Source organism: Halictus rubicundus, chromosome 15 (assembly GCF_050948215.1).
Source record: "Halictus rubicundus isolate RS-2024b chromosome 15, iyHalRubi1_principal, whole genome shotgun sequence".
Classification (NCBI taxonomy): domain Eukaryota; kingdom Metazoa; phylum Arthropoda; class Insecta; order Hymenoptera; family Halictidae; genus Halictus; species Halictus rubicundus.
In genome coordinates, this window is record NC_135163.1 from 7875735 (window position 1) to 7895188 (window position 19454).

A 19454-nucleotide genomic window follows, 5' to 3' on the forward strand; every position below is an offset into this window, starting at 1 on the left:
TACGAAGGATGTCTCGCTAATTTTTGGAATTTTACCAGATTTTTAGTAGACAGGATTCTCAAATAGGTGGGTATAATTTTAAACAGCAGAAGAATGACACAGTGACTTCTCTATGTATGTCGCCAAGACCTGGATGGTAAATGTCGTGGAGTTATCCCCACTACCCTTGACCCTGGACCCTTGAGGGCCCGCGAAGCTCGAGAGGCCTCGGACCCCAAGGAGTGTAAACATGTCTCCTGGACGATACAAGACGCTGACAAGACTCGTGTTGTTGACATATATCGAGTAGGCTCTGTACATTAACCACCATCCAGAGATTCTTTTTCCTAAAACTTTCTCCACGTCCAAACCAAGATCATGGCAATTTAGGGGATGTTATTGGGAAAGTTTTAACAAACGGAGACACGAAATCTCACCGTCGTCCATTATGGCTGTGGTCACGTTCTTCCCAGTGACTCCCTGAGCCCAGGCTGCCTTCACGTTCAGATCTAACTTAGGCTTGCCACCATTTTGGCCCGTATTCTTCAGGTACCATTGGTACTGGAAGTACGGGTCTGACGGGTCTCTGTTCCCAGGGTTCCAAGGGTTCCTCATCTGGTACAACGGCACAAGGTTGTCAACGCTCAGGGGCTTGTAGCCTCTCTTCACTCGCTTGAACCCTGCCTGTTGCACTGCTGTGTGCACCTGGAACGTTGAAAAAATTCCTTGTCAATCGATCATCGCATTAAACTACGGATCGTATGGATTCGTTGGAAAATTGAGTACATGTTGAAGTTGGAGGGGAATTAAAAAAATGTCAAGGTGTCATATTATTTCTCATCTTGCACGGTTGAAAGTTGAAATGCATTTTCCAGATTGCCAGTTGAAAGTTACAATGTATGGTACTGACCAGTTCGTCGAACTATTTGCATTTTTCAGATTGTCGGTCGAAAGTTAAAACGTATGGTGCTGACTAGTCCACCGAGCTATTTGCATTTTGCAGAATGTAACCTTTGGAACAATGAATATATCAGCGGGAAAGTTCATTTTTAAATCTGCGATAGAATTTCATTTTTAAGTCTACAGGGTGTCCCAAAAATGTACTTTGAAAGGGTTGATTGCTGAGATCGTTCGAAGCAACTTTTTCCTTTGCGAAAATGTTCTCAAATGTTCGTAAATTATTTTTCTTCTTTCCGACGACACTCTATTCAATTCTCGCTGTGTACGGCGACACTTCATTTAATTCTGCCCGTTCAAATCAGCAATTATTTTTCTCGCAGCCCGCCCAGGGCAAGCAATTACGAAAACAATGGGGGTATTTCCGTCGAGGGAATGTTTAATCGGGACGCAAATAGATAACGGTTTCGGGGCAGGAGGATCGAGAGAAATCGTCGGCCGTTTCTCGCGCGATGAAAATGCATGAGACCGGAAGGAGGACGACGTTCTTTCAACGGGATAACGACGACTCGCGGCGCGAAGCGACTCCGTCAAAGCTCCGTAATTTTATGCGAGCAATCTGTTCCCCGTTCGATTATGTTCTCGCCGCCTCGTTCGAAATTGGGTATTCATTTACATTTATATCAGCCGGCTGATGGATCGCGTGCCCCTGAATCGAGCCCCGCACAAACCGCCCACGGTCGCGCGATTAATTTCGCTCGGTTTACCCGGTGAATTTCCACGGACCTCTCTCCGATGAAATCGTTGCCCTGATCTGTACAATCCTCCTCTCACGCATAATCCCATAGGATAGACAGAACAATGGAAATGTAGGCGCAGGGTTGCGCAATCTTCTAATTTTGAATTTTAACCAATTTTGAATTTCACAGCTTGCGAGTTTTATTCCCGGAATCAATTATCATTATCCAGATGAACCGAATGTTATCGGAGTCTTTCGAATTCAGGTGAAGACAGCGTCCCCTATAACACATTTGAAATGTCTAGTTGTGGTTTCATTAACCCTTTGCACTCGAGTGGTGATTCTGAAGCACCACTAGAAATTGTTGTGGCATTATTTCAAAGGAATTACGAAAAATATTACAAAACATTTGTTACATTACAAAATTTGTATTCAATAGATTGTTAAACACTTAAATAGTATATGTGGAAATCGGATCAGTTTCGTATGAATAAAATGAAAATATTCTAAGACGGAAGAAAAATTTAGTTTTAGAATGAAAATAGCGTCGAGTGCAAAGGGTTAATTAAATGACTCTGATTTTGTAAGAATTTCTGGGGTTGATATTTGGCACTTAACGCGTTAATTCGTTTCGAATTGGATTACTATTTTTTTTTTCCTCTCCCGTGCCCCTATGTATGGGACGCTCGTCGAGGAAAATGAGTTCTTCGTCTTCCTGCTGCCGAGGACACAACGGGACGCGACGAAGCGGAATTACATACCGGCCGTAGAAAAAATATTTATCGTGGGAACCTGAGGGAGGATGTTGCTTACCAGAGGGTCCACCTTCAACCTTCTCGTGTGCGGCACCGAGCGTTTGCTGCGCGCGTGCGGCAGAGCCATGTGCACGAAATGGTATTCCGTCTGACTGCCCAGGACCTTGAACAGAACAACACAGAATCGTTAATGAGGGTGCCTTGCCAGCGCTGCTATCGTTTGCTTAAATTACACTGGGACGTTTAATCGTTCCTCTTCGTTTCATTCCTGGAGAAATGTTCGGTTCAAGTAATTGCGCGCGTGCAACTTTCGAACCAGTGATCGCCTAACATTGAAACTCGGATTCTCGATGTTTCCTCGCCAAAATCTGCAGGACTGCATTTGAAAAAATTCGAAATTTCTGGTTTCCCGAGGGAAAGTTTCGCCAACGTAGCAGTCTAATGTTCTGTGTTCTCACACCTTCGGGAAACAGGAAATTACGGTCAGCGAGACGTTGTTGGTACAAGTTTGTTAAATTCCTCGTCGACCAATTACACGTGGCAACGCAGAGGCGAAACAACCACGAGGAAATTCGAGCGAGGCTGAAGTAAAGCACATCTGCTACGCGGCAAACGCATTATCCGCTCCCCTCGTTCTCTCCTCATCAAGGGGGAGCGTGTTTCACGTGTGTGGAGATCCCGAGGAGTGTAATCTCTCCCCGGCAGTCCACGGAAACAGAGCGGAAGCGGTTACGCGGGGCGTCTTCCGGATGTGCGTGGATGTAGCAACAGAACTAACAAACTAACCCCGGTGCAACAAGTTGTCACAAGCTTTCGTCTCCCTCTTTGTTTCCGATACTGATGTCGCACAGATTCGTCGACTGGAACATTTCGTGTTACACGTAATTATTAACCCTTTGCACTCGAGTGGCGACTCTGAAGCACCACTAGAAATTATTGTGGCATTATTTCAAAGAAATTACGAGAAATTTCACAAAATATTTGTTACGTTACAAAATTTGTATTTTACAGATTACTAAACATTTAAACATTATATGTGGAAATCGGATCAGTTTCGTATGAATAAGATGAAAATACTCTAAGACGGAAGAAAAATTTAGTTTTAGAATGAATATAGCGCCGAGTGCAAAGGGTCAAACCTTCCGGTTATGACATAGTACAACAATTGAGTCCCCTAGGCGAGGAGAATGGAATATTATAAATTCCAAATAATCTACTTGATTGATCGATTGAACAGAAACTAATTCGGTCAGAATTTTAGGGAATTAGATTCATTTAATTCTCGCAAAAATTTAAAGTAAAAATATAAGAGGATTAGAAGAGTAATTGAAATCGGAAATCTTAATTTCCCAGATTGTAGCTTACGAAATAGATTGTTTTAATTTTGCCCAATTTTTGTGGTCGGAAACAGTACTGGTATTGAGTTACGTCACCCGATTCTGGATCGAAGGATCAAGATCTTTGGACGCAGAATTACAGTCGCGTCGATCGGACGTCGGGAAGAAAAGTCAACGATCAGCAAAGGGTGGAGATCAAGGCGTCGCACCAACAATCCAATCGAGCCAATTACTGGCCGATAAAGTTATCTCGAGTACGGTGTGTAGACTGTGTTATCCGATTAATAACTTCGCCACGCGATAGGGCATCGATCGGACTGACCGATGGCAGATTAAACGCGCGCGCGTGCTATTTGCCCTTTCCGCGTGCTTAGTTCCACGAAGCTGTCGATCCCGGCCGAAGACGCGAAAAGTGCCCCGTTGCAAAAATCACCAACACCTTGTTTGCTCTTTCTGGGACGCTTACACACCTTCTGCGAGCTTAGGCGAGATCCACGAAGCCGATATGTTACAGCAGAGATAGATACAAATTGTTTCTACATTCTAAAATTCTCCTAGATTTGTCTCAATCTTGCCCGAATTCAATATCAGGTTTCATCGACTTTTCGAAATAGTTTTCTACTCGTTTTTCAACCTAAGTGCCCTTATCGCCAAGTGTGGTCATTCAGGTTTAATTTCTCGAATATTCAAAAATTCCTGTGGGAGGGTAACCTAAAATTGACTCGAAAAATTCTCTTAAAATCGAGTCGAGTTCCAGCAATCTTTCAACATAATCTCGCGTTTCTTTTGGAGCCTAAGCACGCTTATCCTAGATTACGGAGTTTCGCCTTTAATTTAAGCCCTCAAACGTTAAAAAATTCCTACGGGAAGACATTCTAAAATTGACTTAAAGAACACCCTTGAATTTGTGTCGCTTAAAGCCCACGTGTCCCTATCACAAAGTGCCGATTCTCCATCTTTAATTGAATTTCAAATAATCTTTAATTTTTCAATTACAAAACTTCTTTATTTTTTATGGGACTTTCACCGATTTATTTGTGGCATTTCTTTTTATTAATTTGTATTTAGTGTAATTGACGGTACGCAGTGCGCCTTACTAAAATAGCAGCCCTACACGATCTATGTCACAGCACGGACCCGAGGCTAGTACTTAGGTATTAGGGCTCCGAAAAATTCAATTTCAAGAGGATATCAAATCCGGGAAGGGACTGTACTACAAGTCTCGTTAACAACGTACAATTTAATGATGCAAAGTTCTTTTTCTTGTGGACAAAATCGAATCGTCCGTTGGCAGAATGGAAAGAAAGGGAGCGAAGGGATAAAACGATTTTCCCGGGCGTTTATGGTTCGTTTCACCAGGCGAGAACGACCCAATTTCCGGGTGACGCGTCGCTCTCGCACCCCGAAACGCTAGAAAATGGCGGAATCCACAGAGTGAAACGAACAAGGATCGATCGGCGGCAACGTGGACGGATTCCAATATCGTAACAGGATTTCTCGTAACGCGCGCGGTCACGTGCGGTCTGGCATCGATAACCGCGCGTGTTGCACGGGGCAGGATCGTGAGTTTGAAGCATGATCGTCCCTCCTTCGGCGAGAACTTGCCGAGAGCAGCCGTAGAACTTTGACACGGTGTTTTCCCCGTGAAAGGCCACCGGAGAAACGGAGAATAGCTTCCCTCCCGGGCTCCAAGTATCGGGAAAACAATCAGAGTTCGAAAATAATTTCCGACCGGGCGGAACGCTGGGATTAAAGCGCGCGCCCTTTTTCATTTTTGCGCCGCGACTGTACGGGGCCGACTTTTACACTGGAATTGTTCGACGATTTCGAAAAATGACGGGTTCCAGTTTTCCCTGGAATTTTCTTTCGAATTTTCCGAGGGAGAGCGTGACCTTTTAAGAATTTTGTTCAGACTTGTTCCGGCCAATTTTTAAATAAAGATCTGCTAATCGTTTCTTGCTCGATTAGGATTGCTCGGAAATATTGGATTCGACGAGACAAATATTAAACATTCCCCCTTCGTTTTGCAAAGACAATATTTACGCGCGGACGAAGTTGTTCGAACAAGTAAATAACGGGCGCAAATACGTCAAGTGGCGCGCTCGATTCGACTCTCCGATATCGAATGAGAATCGTTTAGTTTTCCGGGGATCCGTTAATTACCGTGCGTCACCGACTTTACGGAAGTGGATGCATCATCCCCAGTCGACGTATCCGAGCCATCTCGGATAGTTAACGTCCACTAAGTTATCGCTGGTTAATCCTTTAATTAGAGGAGCGCATACTAACTTTCCCGCGACAGATAGGAATCGCACGATTCGCAGAAGCCGTGTGTCCGACCATGGGACGATTTATTTCACTTTCCCTTATCGTAGACAGCGTTATTCCACTTAGTAGAGCATATTCCAGTCGCCTAAGCCAGCCTGCTCCCGATTATCTGACCGCAAAGTATCCTGTTCCAGTCTGTCTGACCATCAACTGTGTTATTCTACTTGCGCTGCTGCGGGTTGGCTCTGTCTTCCTCGCCTAAATATATTGAATCTCGTTTGATGAGTCGTCTGACTGTATTAAGAGCTGTTCTACTTGTTCTTGTAGTCTCTACCCCTTCTACTTGTTCGATCAGCGAAGAAATGAATTACTGGAGACACTTAGGTGAATTGATGATTTTAGATCTTCTATTTTGCATAAATGGGCCATTCTAGAATTTTAATTTTACATATATTGACGATTTCAAATTTTCAATTTTACGTGAATTCAAGAGTTTGGATTTCCAATATTGAATAAATGGACGATTTTAGATTTCCAATATTGAATAAAGTGACGATTTCAGGTTTACAATTTTACATAAATTGACCTTTCTAGATCCAGCTCGAGCTGCCATAATCTCTACCAGCCTGGCTGCATATAATTCCTGTTCCACCTTCCCGTCTCTGCATCGCCCATATTCTGCAATCCGGGATCTACACAGCAGTGTACAAGCATATATCGTTATGTACGGATCCTTTATTCCACTCGTCTGACCAAAGGTCGTCTATTCTACGTATCCCACAATACGGTCTACCCGTTCTACTAGTCTTCGCAAAAGCTGTTCCCGTTTATCGTAACCCACAATAAACATTTCCATCTCGAATCGTCTGACAAAAGGTCGCTCCCATTCCACTTGTCCGAGATCAACGCCATTAATGTTTACGTATGTCCTGTCTGGTGATGTAAATTTCAATGCGGGGAACGAAAGGTGAAACGATCACAGATCATATTAAATGACGTTCGACGAGCAACGTAATGTACATGAATAAATCCCTAATGAAATGTCCTTCTACACGAAAACAAAAAATAATCCAGTTTAAAAAGACAAAATTGATGGAAAGTATCAGAGCCCCTCTACTTAGAAAAGACTTATCTTTCTAAGCACACTAATTTTTGAGTGCACTAGACCGAAAGCAAAACGGTTTGGTATCAATTTCGAAGAGAATCTCCCCTCAGCTTTCCTGGGACAATTTTTCAAAAAAAGCTCTTCTTAGCCTTTCAATACTCTTTCAATATTCTTACAAAGCAAATGAAACACTAGCAAAAGTCTCCGGTTCAAATGAGGCCCGTAAGGGTGGCTTTTCGTTGAGGGCGCCCTCCGAGCCCTTTCCTTCTCGCCCGGGGAAATAAAAGGGAAATGGTGGCAAAGGGAGGGAAACAGGCCGTTCTGCCCCTCCGAATTAAAAGAAAAGCGACCGGAGGAAGTGGGACCGCCTAGAGTGTCCGATCGATCCACCAATGCGGTTCGACAGCCTCTCGGAAAGGAGGCGACGCCAACCCCCTGCGACAGGGAAACCGGAGGTGCGTCGCCGCCTTATCATCCCCATGCTCTCCCGCTATCAGGTTTCCACGAGTGATATATATCGTTGCTCGTGCTCGAAACGGCACCGACCGACCAACCGTTCCGATCGATCGAAACTATGCGAGCAGCCGAACGCGGTTCGTAATTGCGCGCCGTTCCCCGAAAACTTTCATCGGGCCGCCTTTGTCCGCCCACGCGTGAACTTTTGAAACGAACCTGCTTCGGTTTTGTTTGCAGGATCGCCGGAACTGCTCCGAGCGATGGAGACTGATAGCATGATCGACCGTACACTGACAAACCTTGGAAAGTTGCAGCGACGCTATAGCTTCTTCGGGTGAGACAAAGAAAGGGTAGCATTTTTCAAAAAAATTTAATATCGTCAAGAGTGTGTTAAAATTGTTGATACAGACAATTTTCTCGTATTCCACCAAGATTTTCCTGAATAAATGCAGAAACTCGTTAAACTCACCCCTCTGTCTTTTTTCCGAATTTTTTCCGGTCCTCCATATTTTTTTACAGCCACAGTTTGCAACTAAAAAATCGGAAAAAATTCTCGAATATGTGGTTCGATGTGGTGAACGTGTCAGATTTTTCATAGAATTTTTATACGCGACTCGAGGGGGAATATGGGGCAGAAACTGGATTTTCCTTTTCTCCACGTAACTACCCTTACAGACGAGGTACAGGGTTGAAACTTGGCAGAAAGGGTTCTATCTGGGTAAGCTATCGAACGAGCAATTTCCGGTTGAAATCGGCCGAAGGGCATTCTCTTGGCTACCTTAATCCCCGGATGGACCCTTTGTTATTTCTCATGGATATTATATGGGGTAGGGATGTCTATATTTCCAGGATATATTAGGGGATATTATCGTCGGCATTTATGTTAATCCTTTGAACACGGAGGATTAACTTTAGGTTGTAACACGCAGGATAATCGGTCTCACTCGAACCGAATACCTGACCGACTATTGCTTTGAAGCGCATTCATGCGTCGGTACAAGAAGCTGTGTACAGACCCACGATCCGTGTAATATAGCGTGCGACAGGCACCGTGCACGGTATCAAAGCATCAGCCAAAGGTATCAAGGAAATCGATTGGCAAAATGGATCATCTGATCGCTAACATTCCTGTATCTCCCTTTGAAAGCAACTATAAATTACTAGTACTGTTACAGTGGAATTATCAGTAGTGAATCATGTAACAACGTAATGTTCAATGCAACGACCAATTACGTAAACAAACTTCAAGACACCGGAGACTGGCTACTAATAAATCGGTAATAATTCAGTAATAATTCAGTGATAATTCTTTAGCAATTCCAACAAATTAAAAAACCTTACAGACAATGCCACGGAATTCCAAATGGCTCCGAGCGATTAATTGCGCGGTAAATTGGTACAGGTCTGAAATTGCGCGTGGCTACAGAGACCGAGTTTCACCAAATTGACCGTTCGGTCGTGTCAACCGATTAGATCGATTGTCCGAAAGCCAACGACACTTCAAAAGTGAGCCGAGAGAGCTCGCAGGATGGAAACAGCTTCGAATTCCAATAGACGGCACGTGGATAAACAGAAAACGTCCCCGCTCGGATCGCTGGGAAGGAATTTTCTCATTTCACGGCGGGTGTAGAGCGACGCTCGGTGCACGGTGTCATTGCTTCCGTTCGAAACACTATGAAACCGAATTTTCGCTGCCGACATTCGTCGACATTTCGGAAGGATGCGACGGAAAAATTGCTCGACGGATTTTTCAGAATAGCATCAACCAAAACTAGCACATTCTTTCACCAATTCTTGAAAATTCTGTTTCATCGTTCATAATGTCACACTTTGACCCTGGCAATTACATTTTCGCTCGAGTTGAAAAATTCTTAAATTCAGTACTGAATTGATAAATTCAATAGCGAATGCAACTTCTCAATCCCTTTCAAGTCCTGCGAACATTTCGCAGAAAGCAGCCCACTTATCTGTCTCCCGATCGTCGAAAGAAAAAGAGAGATTGGCGCATCAGCAATCGAACGAAGAATAATGCGATAGTGGATGCAATTCCAGCGCGGACCGTCAAAGAATTGTTTCTCGCAGGTCGTTTCCAGCCGCGACCCCGAACCACGTCCCCGTGCATCCTGCAAATTGCATTTACATGCAATCGTCGTGCGAAGGGGAGGACAATAAACCTGCGCACTCGTGTTGTGTGCGGGTGTGTGTGTGTGTGTGTGTGTGTGAGCGTTGACCAACTGGAACTGTGTACACCTGGAAACGGCACAGGATTGCGCTCTCGGTGTTACGCACTCGGGTGGGCGCTTGTTAATTGGATTACGTGACACGTGTAGCCCCAAGTCAAACTGGATTAAGGGATAGTTCGACGGACGGACTACCGGAGACAAAGCGGATACCGAAGTCAAAGAGGCCACTTTGCTATCCGCCGATTAGGCTTGATCGATAGAGTGGACCTGCACCGTGTCACCTGGCTGTCACCGTTGCCCCTCGTGGGCGTCCCGTGCTCGCTCTTGGCCCCGGCTCCAAGAATTAGGCGAACTCCTATTGGGCAATGACGTCACGCAATCCTGAATTTATAGCTGTTTATGTGACACTTCTTCATTTCGTGCGAGATTCGTTGCTCGAATTGAAGAGCCTCTGGTTATCTGAAAAGTCAATTTGTATCACTGGTTTCCTGTGGGTTGTATAATTATTTGTTGCTTAATTTTCCGAATTTATTGTATTGGTTTCCGCATTTATTGACACTCTGATTGCTGAGGCTTGTATCATGTCATGATAGGAATTTTGAATTTTATTTTTCTTTGTATGGCTCGCACTTCGTCGACTTGCATCACTTGTTTCCAGTTTTCATACGATCTTACATGATTTTAATGAAGAAAATGTAATATCTCTGTTTTAGTTATTCATTCTGCTTTAAAATTAAGTATAATTAATGTAGGCACGGTAGTTGGTAAACCCACAGTAATTGGGTCATCGGTCAGAAAATGTCTGAAATACTAAGAATAGTTTCGTTTCCGTTATTTCCGGGTATGCAATTTTTCCGCACGGTGGGACGCACCATCGGAAAGTGCATCGATTCCGAACACTTGCACGCGCAACGGGGCTCGCAGCCGAGAAATCTGCATAGTCGATGCATAGCCACGGGTTCGTAATGGACGTGGCCTGTGACACTTGCAACGCTGTTGCCCACGGTCACTCTCCCGAATGCAACACGAGATGCATTTCGAATGCACCGGTGGACTTTCGCGGACCCGAGTCCAAAGGATGCTGGACCTTTGACGAGATAGTTGCACTCATCGGTTTTGCACTAGGGACGTGTCGATGCAGTTGGCTCGTGACAATTTTCGATGATGCAGAGAATGCGGTAAATGCGTTTAGAAACATTCGCTGCACGTTTGGAATTTAGCTTGTTCTGTGGGAAATGTTGCTGCAAGAAATCTGTCGTTTTTTTTTTTTTTTAGGAAAATGCACATTCGCATGTATTTCGCAGTCTGACAAATTCGCTTGTAATTACAGAATTTTTCTCGTTGCAAGTTGAAAAATAAATCTTGACTTCCAGCTTTAGTTGAATCGTAAATTTGAACTTCAGTTTTCATTTCATTGGATAAATTGCTTCGACCTTTCCCAACTTTTCTGGTCGTTAAATGAGAAAAGAGAAAGAAGAAAAAATTAACATTTATTATAGAATTATCTTGTGATAAAAAATGCGTACTTTTTCTAGCCAATTGAAGCCGGAAGATCTAGTGAAACATCGCGTTGTTTTCAATTTTTCACGTAGATCCTAAAAAAGGATGCGAAAAGCGCAGCTTCCAAATGAGGGGACGGCAAGATCAATAAACGGGCTGTTTAATTATTGAAACGATCCTGTAAAAACAGCGACAGCGTTGACGCAACGGACGGAATTGATTTTGCCCTCCATTTTTGCAACAAATTGGAACGTACGACTGCTATAGCATCGAACGAGAAGATACGCGTCTGCGAGCCGGTATAGTGAAGATTAAAATAAACCTGCGATAAGTATTCAGAAAGCTAAACCTGCATGCGGGTAGTCAGGTTTCTTCGAACTGGGACGAGCAGAGTGTTCAATGAAAATTTATAGCGAGATTTATTCCACTAGAACGATTTGTCTGGATTTAAAAATCTGATTGAATAAATTGTTTTCACCCTGCAGAATTATTATGAACACCGACTCGGCAGTTAACGCGTTAATTAAATGATAAGGGCGTGTCGCAAATAGATTTTCGCGAACTTAATTCCACCGCGACATTTAACGCGTGCACTTTGCAACCGCTTAGGGTCGCTGTCGCAAGTTCCGCGAGTACACAGGAGAACAACACCGAATTAGGGGAGCACATGCCGTTCCCAGGATCGTATCGGGTCAAAGTTTACCAACACAAACCTGGAACACAGCCAGCGTAACCGCAACACATTCCGATCGATCGATCGACCCATTTAAAATGATTATTTTCGCGTGGCTTCTTCAACGTCTAATCTTTTTATTGTTTACAGTCGAGCGAGCACTTTTCTGCTCCATATTAGACCAAATCCCCGGATTCCATTGTCCTCCATTTTCGCGGTGGTCGTAAAAAATTAGTGTCGCTATCTACCTAGTCGTTGTTGGCGCAAACTCTAATTATGCAATATTATCTACTCTTCTTTTGTTCTCGAGAATCTACACGAATTTTCCGTTTGTTTCCAGAATCTTGTCTTCCCTTCTTTTATTTTCGGCTTGACAAATTTATCTCCACTTACTATAGCGATTCTCTTTTTCTTCGTCCCTCCCTTTTGTTCGCAAGTACGTTCTTCTTTCATTTTTCGACGATTTTTTTTTCAATTTGTTTTCTTTCTGCGACGATTTTGTTCTTTTATTTCAAATTGCCTTCTTTTATCGCCACTTTCTTCACATTTTTCTTTGATTCTGTCGGTCTCCTCCCCTCTTAGGCTTCTTTTACCTTTATGATGCGCGTGTCTTGCTTCTTATAGCCTCGAGAATCTATTCCCCTTTTGTTTTCCATTCGGCAAACGCGATTTGTCGACGGTGACTGCGGACAGCTGTTCCTTCTGTTCTCAACTGAATCCTTATTACTATCTTCTTTTATTCTCAGCAATCCCCTTGTCTTCTCTTCTTAAAATAATCCATCTTTTTACCTTTCTTTATGCTCAGTTCTCTTCTCTTGTTAGTCTTTTTGCGGTATCAATTTTCTTTTTTCTTTCATTCTCTGCTTAGCATCGGCAGCTGCGCGATATGGCTGTTCTTCTCATTTATTCGCTATTGTCTTCTTCTACTCTTCAATCATTTTCTTAATTTATTCCTCTCCCTTAACTTTCAGCGGTCTTTCCCTCTTTGTCTTTTCTTTCAGTTGTCAATTATACTCTTTTATTTTCTGCTTAGCTATCGCGAGCCATTATTGCGAATTATTCTGGAATTTTTTTCTTCATCGTCCACTTTTCCTCCCCCATTTACATTTTCTCCACCTTTTTCCGTTCTTCTTTGTCCGAAATTCTTTTCTGCATCGTTTGCCCCCTTCGTTCGTATTCGAACATTTCCATCCCCATTATCATTTTCATCATCTTCTGTCCCCGACAATCTTTTCTTCTCGTCTCTTCCGACGTCTTCCATCGCTTCCCATCGTTTCCACATTTTTACCTCGATGGCCGCACAGTTCGCTGACTACGACAGTGCCGATCGATCACAGTGATAGTCGGTGGCCGTACGTCACGCCGGACGATTAATCGGGGAAGACGGATCCAGATACTGTGAAACAGCGTCACCGGCATTGTAAATATGGCGTTCGACGAGGATCGATTCCGTTTCGCGAGCTGATAAATTACATCTGTCGCGGAGACAGTTCTTTCGCGAGCCTCGACGCTGAAAACGCCCTCGCACTTTGTACCTGGACGGAATTCCAACCGTTTCGTTATCCAGCCTGTCCACAGCAACTCCAACGACTCCATCGACTTCGACACTCATCAATTTTTGAGAAAGAGTGTCGTTCCAGCGCAACCGTGAACTCAAATTGCTCCGGGGAGCACTGCCCTGGCTTCTTCGAGAGCGAGAGCCACGAAACCACGCCCACTCCTGACTACAAGTGCAAAGAAGAGACGTTATAACTTTTGGAGCTGGATTTTTAACAAATATTGAAGTACTGTGCTAATTTAGCATTGGGGGTGTGCTGTTTTAGGAGACTGTATGAGATGGTATTAGGGAGAATTGCTGGGCTCCTCCTAGAGCGAGGGCCACAAAACCACGCCCACTCCGGACTCCAAATTTAGCACTGGGTTTGCGCCGTGTTAAACCTACTTTGAGACTGTATTAGGTCTCCAGGGAGAATTTCTTGGCTCCTCCTAGAGCGAGGACCACGAAACCACGCCCACTCCTGACTACAAATGCAAAGAGGAGACGTTATAACTTTTGGAGCTGGATTTTTAACAAATATTGAAGTACTGTGCTAATTTAGCATTGGGGGTGTGCTGTTTTAGGAGACTGTATGAGATGGTATTAGGGAGAATTGCTGGGCTCCTCCTAGAGCGAGGGCCACAAAACCACGCCCACTCCGGACTCCAAATTTAGCACTGGCTTTGTGCTGTGTTAAACCTACTTTGAGACTGTATTAGATCTCCAGGGAGAATTGCTTGGCTCCTCCTAGAGCGAGGGCCGCTAAACCACGCCTACTCTTCACTACAAATGTAGAGGTATATTATAATTTTTAGATTTTTAGACATAGTGATATAAACAGGGGCTGTGTTGATTTAGGATTTGGTTTGTACTGCGTTAGATCTACTTTGACACTGCACCGAGTCTTCAAGAAGCACCGCCCCGGCTCCTTGGAGAGCGAGGGCCAAGAAACCACGCCCACTCCTGACTACAAGTGCAAAGAAGAGACATTATAAGTTTTGGAGCTAGATTTTTTTAGAAATATTGGTACAAACAGAGACTGTACTAATCTAAGAAGAAAAATCGTCGGAAGAGAAATATTTGTCATTCTATTATCACAAATTGGTCCTCCCCGGCACTGGCCAATCAGTAATTAATGTAGAATCGTCTGTTTGACCGTGATCAAAGAGTCCCACCCATGCACGCTATTCACAGATCGAGCAAACAGATAATGACGGAACGCTGGATCGTCGTTGCAAGGGGATTTACGATTTTCCGCGAACGCGTGGGCGTCGAAGGCGTCTGATGAATCCACGAATCCAACCGGGGAGAATTAGAGGGCCGGGGAGCCGCGTAACAAGTGGCATTAGTGTAACAGTACGCTAAAAGGAACGGCGAAGCAGCGCCGGGGATGACTCTGGAAATGTATTATCGAAACGTGGAAGAGCAAACGTAACTCGAAACGTGTTTACGCCAGGCACACAGTCGTCTGGGGGTTCAATTTTCTTCAGCTTCGCGACCCCTTTCTTTTCTGCTCGCTCGAACGTGACTCCGCTTACATCGGGACGCATTTTTACGAATCCGTTCGGGGAAATCGAAACGCCATTGTCGATACCAAGTTCACGCGAGAACTGTTCTGATTATTGTTCTGACATACTGTATTAAAATTTTAAATACTTTCCCAGTGTTAGAAGAACAATTATAATTCTCTGGGATTGGACAATTTGGATTTCTCTTTTTGAGAACATTTATCGAAAGAAGGGTGCTCGACGAAAATCGATAATAATAATAAATGCGAGGTCAAATTTCTCGGACAGCAAAATAATAGAATTGAACGAGGGGAGCAACAACTGACACAGCACCCAAGGAGCCTTCTTCAACTCGTGCAATAAACTGAAGTCTCGAAAGTCGCGAGAGACAACGTCCCCGTCAATTTGTCCTGCGAATGGCTCCCACTCGTGCTCCTCGGAGCTCTCGCGTCCTTCCGAGAGCCATTTCTTCGGACGATTCTTCTCCGAAGAAGATTTCAACTCTTCAAGGGGTGGCTTGAAACGTCTAAAGAGGATACAGTTAGAACAGGTAATTTTTAATAATTCTTTTTAGTGTAACTATTCGGTATTCTTAAAGATCACTTGCCTTCACTGCCCTCACACGGGAGGCCCTAACGGGATCCAAGGGATTGTTCCAATTGCAGAGAAACGACCGTTTAACCCGTTTGTCAAGGCCGGACAAGATAACCGGAAGCTCGTCCCGTTCGCAAACTGGATCAACGAGTCCCGGTGTAATCGCGAGCAACAACTTCCTACCAAGTTTCCTTATCGTTCCCGCCTCGTAAATCATCCATCTCGAACTGGTCCACTCGCCAATTAGCGTCCCGCTCTCTATTAACCATCCGCCCGCGGAAAATTCTAATTTCCGGGAAAATTCGTTAGTCCGAGAATGCGGAACCTACCCGGACGACGAAGAACGACACCGCGGGAGAAGTGGAAGTTTGTTTCGTGGCGAGGGAGACGCGGAAAGTTTCCGGCTGTGCCTACTTCGCCGGATTTTTAATTAATTTTTCCGTGCTGGCCGGAGGGGTAGGGTTTGTAAACTTTTTAGTGAATTTTTCACGATGTCGAGACCGTTGGATGTTTGATTACGAAACGGACTCTAACGTCAATCGAGAACCTAAAATTTTGAAAAAATTACGCGAGGTACTCTGAACATGTACCTGTTATTTGCACTTGAGTTTGTTTGGATATCTTGTATAGCGACCGAGAAAATAGCTTGTAAAGTTAGGGGTTCCGATGTTCTTGGTCGTCGTTGTTCCTGTTACCTTAAAAACCAGACTCTAAAGAATAATTTTTTCTGACCTTAACGGGGGATCTAAAATTTTGAAAAAATTATGTGTAGTAGCGCTAACATGCGGTTATTACTTCCACTCGAGTTTGTTCGGATATCTTGCATGGCGACCGAGAAAATAGCTTGCAAAATTAGGGGTTTCAGCAAACGTTTTACATTCAGTTCACACTGTACGCTGAATTATGTATAACCATATATCGACGTTAGCTTGGATTATGCTAATTCCAAGCAAATACGTTGTTCAATACAAGCTCAAGACGATCATGTCCCCGAGATCCCGGATCCGAATACCGAATTCCTCGCAGGGATGGCGCAGCGTTGACAAATTGCTCGCATAACAGCGGTAAAATCTGCCCCGGCAGCGGCGAGTATGGTGGAACATTTATCCTTGCTCCACTTCACCGTTTGATTTATATCAACTCGGGAGAACTCGTTATCGGTTCACCGCATGAACGACCGATATTCACCGGGGGCATGTACCGATCGGCCGCGCCGGAGGCATTGATTCCCCGGGTTCGTTGTTGTCACGAGCACCCGCATTATCGTCGGGGAACGTGCTCGAAACAGTCGGAAACCGGTCCGAACCCACGTCACAAATACGTAACATACGCCGGCGACGATAAGATTAATTCCGAGCGAGCCCCGGCGCAAATCCACGCGAGAACGCGTCATGCTAATTCCTATCGATCCGCGCTACCATCGATTTACAACGATAAAATTCTTTTACTATTGTAGAATCGTGCTGCGAGCATGATCCATATGCTCAGCGATTTTGAGGGGAGATCTGCCCTTCTTGAGCACAAAACCCTGTGAGTAGAAAGCACTATGAGTAGGAAACAACATGAGTAGAAAACCCTGTGAGTGGAAAGCACTATGAGTAGAACATGCTTTGAGTAGAAAACCCTATGAGTAGGAACCAACATGAGTTGAAAACTCTGTGAGTAGGAAACCCTGTGAGTAGGAAACCCTATGAGTAGGAAACACTGTGGGTAGAAAACCCTGTGAGTAGAAAACCCTGTGAGTAGAAAACCCTGTGAGTAGAAAACCCTATGAGTATGAAACACTGTGGGTAGAAAACCCTGTGAGTAGAAAACCCTGTGAGTAGAAAACCCTGTGAGTAGAAAACCCTGTGAGTAAAAAACCCTATGAGTAGGAAACCCTATGAGTAGGAAACACTGTGAGTAGAAAACCCTGTGAGTAGAAAACCCTATGAGTAGAAAACCCTACGAGTAGATAACCCTATGAGTAGGAAACCCTATGAGTAGGAAACACTGTGAGTAGAAAACCCTGTGAGTAGGAAACCCTGTGAGTAGAAAACCCTGTGAGTAGAAAACCCTGTGAGTAGAAAACCCTATAAGTAGAAAACACTGTGGGTAGAAAACCCTGTGAGTAGAAAACCCTATGAGTAGGAAACCCTATGAGTAGAAAACCCTATGAGTAGGAAACCCTATGAGTACGAAACATTGTGAGTAGAAAACCCTGCGAGTAGAAAGCCCTATGAGATCCCCTTAGACCCCTTAAACCCCTTAGAACTGTTCAAATAATACGCCCGACATAAACAAATATCTTTCACAATGATTACAGTAGAAATGCAAACAGAGATACTGTACGTTACAGTAGAACTCCATTTCATGTGACCTAATTTTCTCCCCACTATCATCCGCGTTCAAATGGAAAGTGCTCGCTTTCAGATAAGTGGATTCCGCCAAAAATTTGCTCGCGCATAGGACAGCATGCTCGCGAATATGCGAGAACAGAAATTTCGTAACGATCCTCGATGCACTAATCCATTCCATTCAATTATCATCAAATGCAGTGACGATCTTGAACGAAGGCACATTTTCAGTGACAGAAACGTCGAGGAAAAAATTATCCAAACACGTTCGCTCGTAACGAATGCACGTTTCATTCATTTTCAAAGGGAATTAAACTCATCAACGAGTCGCAGAGCTCGGAACACGTGTCTCGAAATAACAAAGGAAAATGTCAGCGAGACAAGCAATTTTCACGAATTCTGTCCGACATTATAAACGCATATATTATTCATTTCAAAGGAAATTACATTTTCTGCGACAGTATCGCCAGACAACATACTAAACTTTCGTCGAGAAAAATTTCAAAGAACGTAATTAAATAACAATTGATCCCATGCACTTTGATGTCTTGTCAGGAATTTATTAAATATGCACGTGTCGTTCATTTCCTCTCGAATCGAAATAAAATTCGATTCTTTTCGTATCGATCTTTGGTCACCAGGGTAAACGTTCGTTAACTATAAATAAAAAACGTGGAGCAGGGGGTTGGACAAGCAGTGGGAGAGCGTTGAGCTCCTAATGGCTTTTTAATGATGCAGTTCCCTAAACAAAGTGCTTTAACCCCTGTGCACTTTATCCTTCGCACTTTACCTACTGGAAACCTATTAACACAGGCCTCTGACTAACCAAGGTGCATTAAGAAGAATTTTATTAGAATTGGACTTCTAAATAAATTAATGTGGTAGCAAATCGATTATAAACGTACAAAAAGTAGGCAAAAGCAGTGCAATTTAAAACGGTGGAAAGATGTAAATACTCTCGAATACGTTATTTTCAGCAAAATTATCGATGCGGTTGAAACCAAAACTTTTTAGCGAAACATCTGTGAATCTATAATTGTATAAATTTCGAAAAGAAGAGGCAAGAGACGAAATTAGAAATTCTGGCGACTCGCTTGTAAACACCCGCGTTTCATCGTTTTTTTTTCCCCCGGCTGGACAAACTTATCGATCGACCGACAAAGATTTCATTCTCATCCCAGCATATTCACCCCATGCCACACTCTGTTTCACCCCTGATAAGCAATTTCCTTGGCGTGGCCGCAACGCGTACGTGCTACGCTTAGCGATATGTGTCAGTGTCAGGTGATCTCGTGCTGTGACCGACACCGGGGCGCGGAGAAGAATAGCCCGCAGGAACCCGCGACAGCTTTCCCCAAGATCAATTCTTCGGTTCCCATCAACCTCCATCGGACTCGACCGATATTTTTCCATTTTCCGGCCGATAGAACTGCGAAAACCGGCGAGGTCTCTTCCTGCGGGCGATTCAAGGTTTTTCTAGATTAACTACTTAATAACTGGGCCTTTCAACCGAAGGTCGCCAAGACACAGTTGACAAAGAAATTAGGTCTTGTAGATAAGGTTCAATGCAAAAAAAGAGCAGGGTCT

At 43.9% G+C, this 19454-nt stretch overlaps 4 protein-coding genes across 4 annotated transcripts in view; 2 read left to right on the forward strand and 2 right to left on the reverse strand.

Moving 5' to 3' along the window:
* Positions 1 to 19454, reverse strand: part of Stl (ADAMTS metallopeptidase stall) — a 313677-nt gene that overhangs the window by 273855 nt on the left and 20368 nt on the right. The window lies entirely within an intron of this gene.
* The window catches only part of LOC143361460 (dnaJ protein homolog 1), a 253582-nt gene that overhangs the window by 219316 nt on the left and 14812 nt on the right, over positions 1 to 19454 (forward strand). The gene's annotated exons all lie outside the window — the stretch shown is intronic.
* The window catches only part of Psr (bifunctional arginine demethylase and lysyl-hydroxylase PSR), a 175134-nt gene that overhangs the window by 119021 nt on the left and 36659 nt on the right, over positions 1 to 19454 (forward strand). The window lies entirely within an intron of this gene.
* Amon (prohormone processing protease amontillado) overlaps positions 1 to 19454 on the reverse strand; it is a 57699-nt gene that overhangs the window by 35915 nt on the left and 2330 nt on the right. Inside the window, exons 2-3 of the mRNA XM_076800451.1 lie at positions 2429 to 2533; positions 417 to 684 (exon numbers count right to left, since the gene is read on the reverse strand). Of these exons, the coding sequence (XP_076656566.1) occupies positions 417 to 684; positions 2429 to 2533 (373 nt within the window). The remainder of the gene's footprint in view (positions 1 to 416; positions 685 to 2428; positions 2534 to 19454) is intronic.